Genomic DNA, 2,097 nt, shown 5'->3' with positions numbered 1-2,097 from the left:
TTTCTTTTGTGGAGATTTTATTGTATTTGGGAACCTCCATTTTTAAGTAGTCGGCCCAGGTCCGGAGAGCGAAGTCAGCCCCACGCCCATGACGTCACTTCCCATGAGGGTGAAACGCATCAGCGAGGGGCGGGCCGTGGACAGGACTGTGCGGAATGCGTAGAGCCTTTTAATCCAGGTGACATCATCCTTATGGGGCTGAATGTGCTCTGTGGAAGTCAGACGAGCGAGTGCGCGCTCCGGGGTAACCCAAGCCATTGGTCCTCCACCTCATAGTCCTCCACAGACTGGAGAGAGACCTTTCGGCCGTGCCGGAGCTGCTGTTGTCTAACCTTGTTCTTGGTTGGCTTTTGGTTTGTGCCCCCCTGAACCCGTGTGAGATGCCCCCCTGAACCCGTGCGGGTTGCCCCCCTGAACTACGTGCACCCCAGAGGGTATCTCACATGGGTTCGGAGGGTAGCGATCCTTGAGGAGAGACTAGACGTTCATGGTGTGGTGCTGACTGTCCCAGCGTATTATATGTAGACAGATCTGAGATATTGACGTTTCGTCCTCCATGACAGATGAGGGAACAGGAGCGTCAGGCGTCGGGAGGCGGGGAGATGTTTTTCATGCGCACCTCACAAGATCTTACCGGCAAGGACGGGGACCTCATTCTGGCCGAGTACAGCGAAGAAAATCCGCCATTAACCATGCAAGTCGGCATGGCAACCAAGATAAAAAACTACTACAAAAGGGTGAGTGCGGCACAACCATTCCGGTGACGTTGTCGGTGAATTTCGGGGGCTTTTTATGGTTTTCTGACCCTTTTATCTGCCTACAGAAACCAGGCAAAGACCCCGGAGCCCCGGACTGCAAATACGGGGAGACGGTGTACTGTCACACGTCGCCATTCCTCGGCTCCCTGCACCCCGGACAGTTATTACAGGTAAGGAGCACGGCAGACTCGGGTCTGGGAGGAGCCCAGGGCCCCAAGGTTACATGCCACATCGGGGGGCCCGGGTACTACACCAGCAGAGCACTGAGGCATGCTGGGAGTAGGCGGAGTTATCGTGGGACACCAGCAGAGCACTGAGGCATGTTTGGAGTAGGCGGAGTTATCCTGGGACACCAGCAGAGCACTGAGGCATGCTGGGAGTATGCGGAGTTATCCTGGGACACCAGCAGAGCACTGAGGCATGCTGGGAGTAGGCGGAGTTATCCTGGGCTGGGCCCTAACTCCGCCCCCTCTTGCTGGCGGCACTATAACCCGACTGTATCTGAATGCCTGTGTCCCTGTCTCTATATATCGGACCTTCAGTGATTGGTATGAGGACGTCTGTGGGGTGCCCGGTACCGCGCCTTGATGCTCGCTGTCCCACCCCGGGATCTGTCACTGACAATTATGGGATGTCTACAGATCCTGCGCAGGAAGTGACGGCTTGTTATTGTTCTGCATTCTTCCAGCCAGTTGTAAGACACATTTCATGCAGTGCAAGTACCTGACTCTGACTTCTCAGCCTCTTCTAGGCCCTTGTACAGCAGAGTTCAGACTGGGAGAGGGGGAATGAGCACTGAAAGACAGTCCTTTGTGTGCTACAGTGCTTATGAGGTAGCAAGGAACATACTGATAGGAGGAGAGAGCAGAGAGATGAGCTCTTCAGTCTGCTGCTTCTCCTTTCACTGTCCAGTCACAGGCTGGGGGAGGGACTAGACCTTTAAGTGTTACTGGACTGCAGCAGAGAAAAGTCAGGTCTGCTGCCGGAGAGGGCGGAGCTGCGTGGCGGAGCTGGGGGTGACTGGATGGATCTGTTTGCCTGGCGTTCAGATTATTTTCTATCGTCATTTTTGTATTTTTATCCTTTTTTTAGGCTTTTGAAAACAATCTTTTTAGGTCCCCAATATATCTGCACAAGATGCCTGAAACGGACTTCCTGATTATTCGTACCCGTCAAGGCTACTACATCCGTGACCTGGTGGATATCTTCGTGGTGGGTCAACAGTGTCCCCTCTTTGAAGTTCCCGGACCCAATTCTAAGCGGGCGAACACCCACATCCGAGACTTCCTGCAGGTACGTGGCTGTGTGTGGCCTGTCTGTGATGGGACACGGCTGTGTG

General features: G+C 54.2%; 1 protein-coding gene across 1 annotated transcript in view; it reads left to right on the top strand.

Moving 5' to 3' along the window:
- LOC108803443 (transcription initiation factor TFIID subunit 1-like) overlaps positions 1–2,051 on the top strand; it is a gene marked incomplete at its 3' end in the record, with an annotated part of 14,906 nt that extends 12,855 nt beyond the window's left edge. Inside the window, exons 15-17 of the mRNA XM_018575283.1 lie at positions 564–737; positions 824–928; positions 1,851–2,051. Coding sequence (XP_018430785.1) covers positions 564–737; positions 824–928; positions 1,851–2,051 — 480 coding nt within the window. The remainder of the gene's footprint in view (positions 1–563; positions 738–823; positions 929–1,850) is intronic.
- Positions 2,052–2,097: the final 46 nt, after the last annotated feature.

The sequence above is a fragment of the Nanorana parkeri genome, unplaced genomic scaffold, assembly GCF_000935625.1.
Source record: "Nanorana parkeri isolate BGI_ZX_2015 unplaced genomic scaffold, ASM93562v1 scaffold3733, whole genome shotgun sequence".
Classification (NCBI taxonomy): Eukaryota; Metazoa; Chordata; class Amphibia; order Anura; family Dicroglossidae; genus Nanorana; species Nanorana parkeri.
Note: the sequence above shows the minus strand (reverse complement) of the source record. Positions and strands in the feature narration are given on the sequence as shown.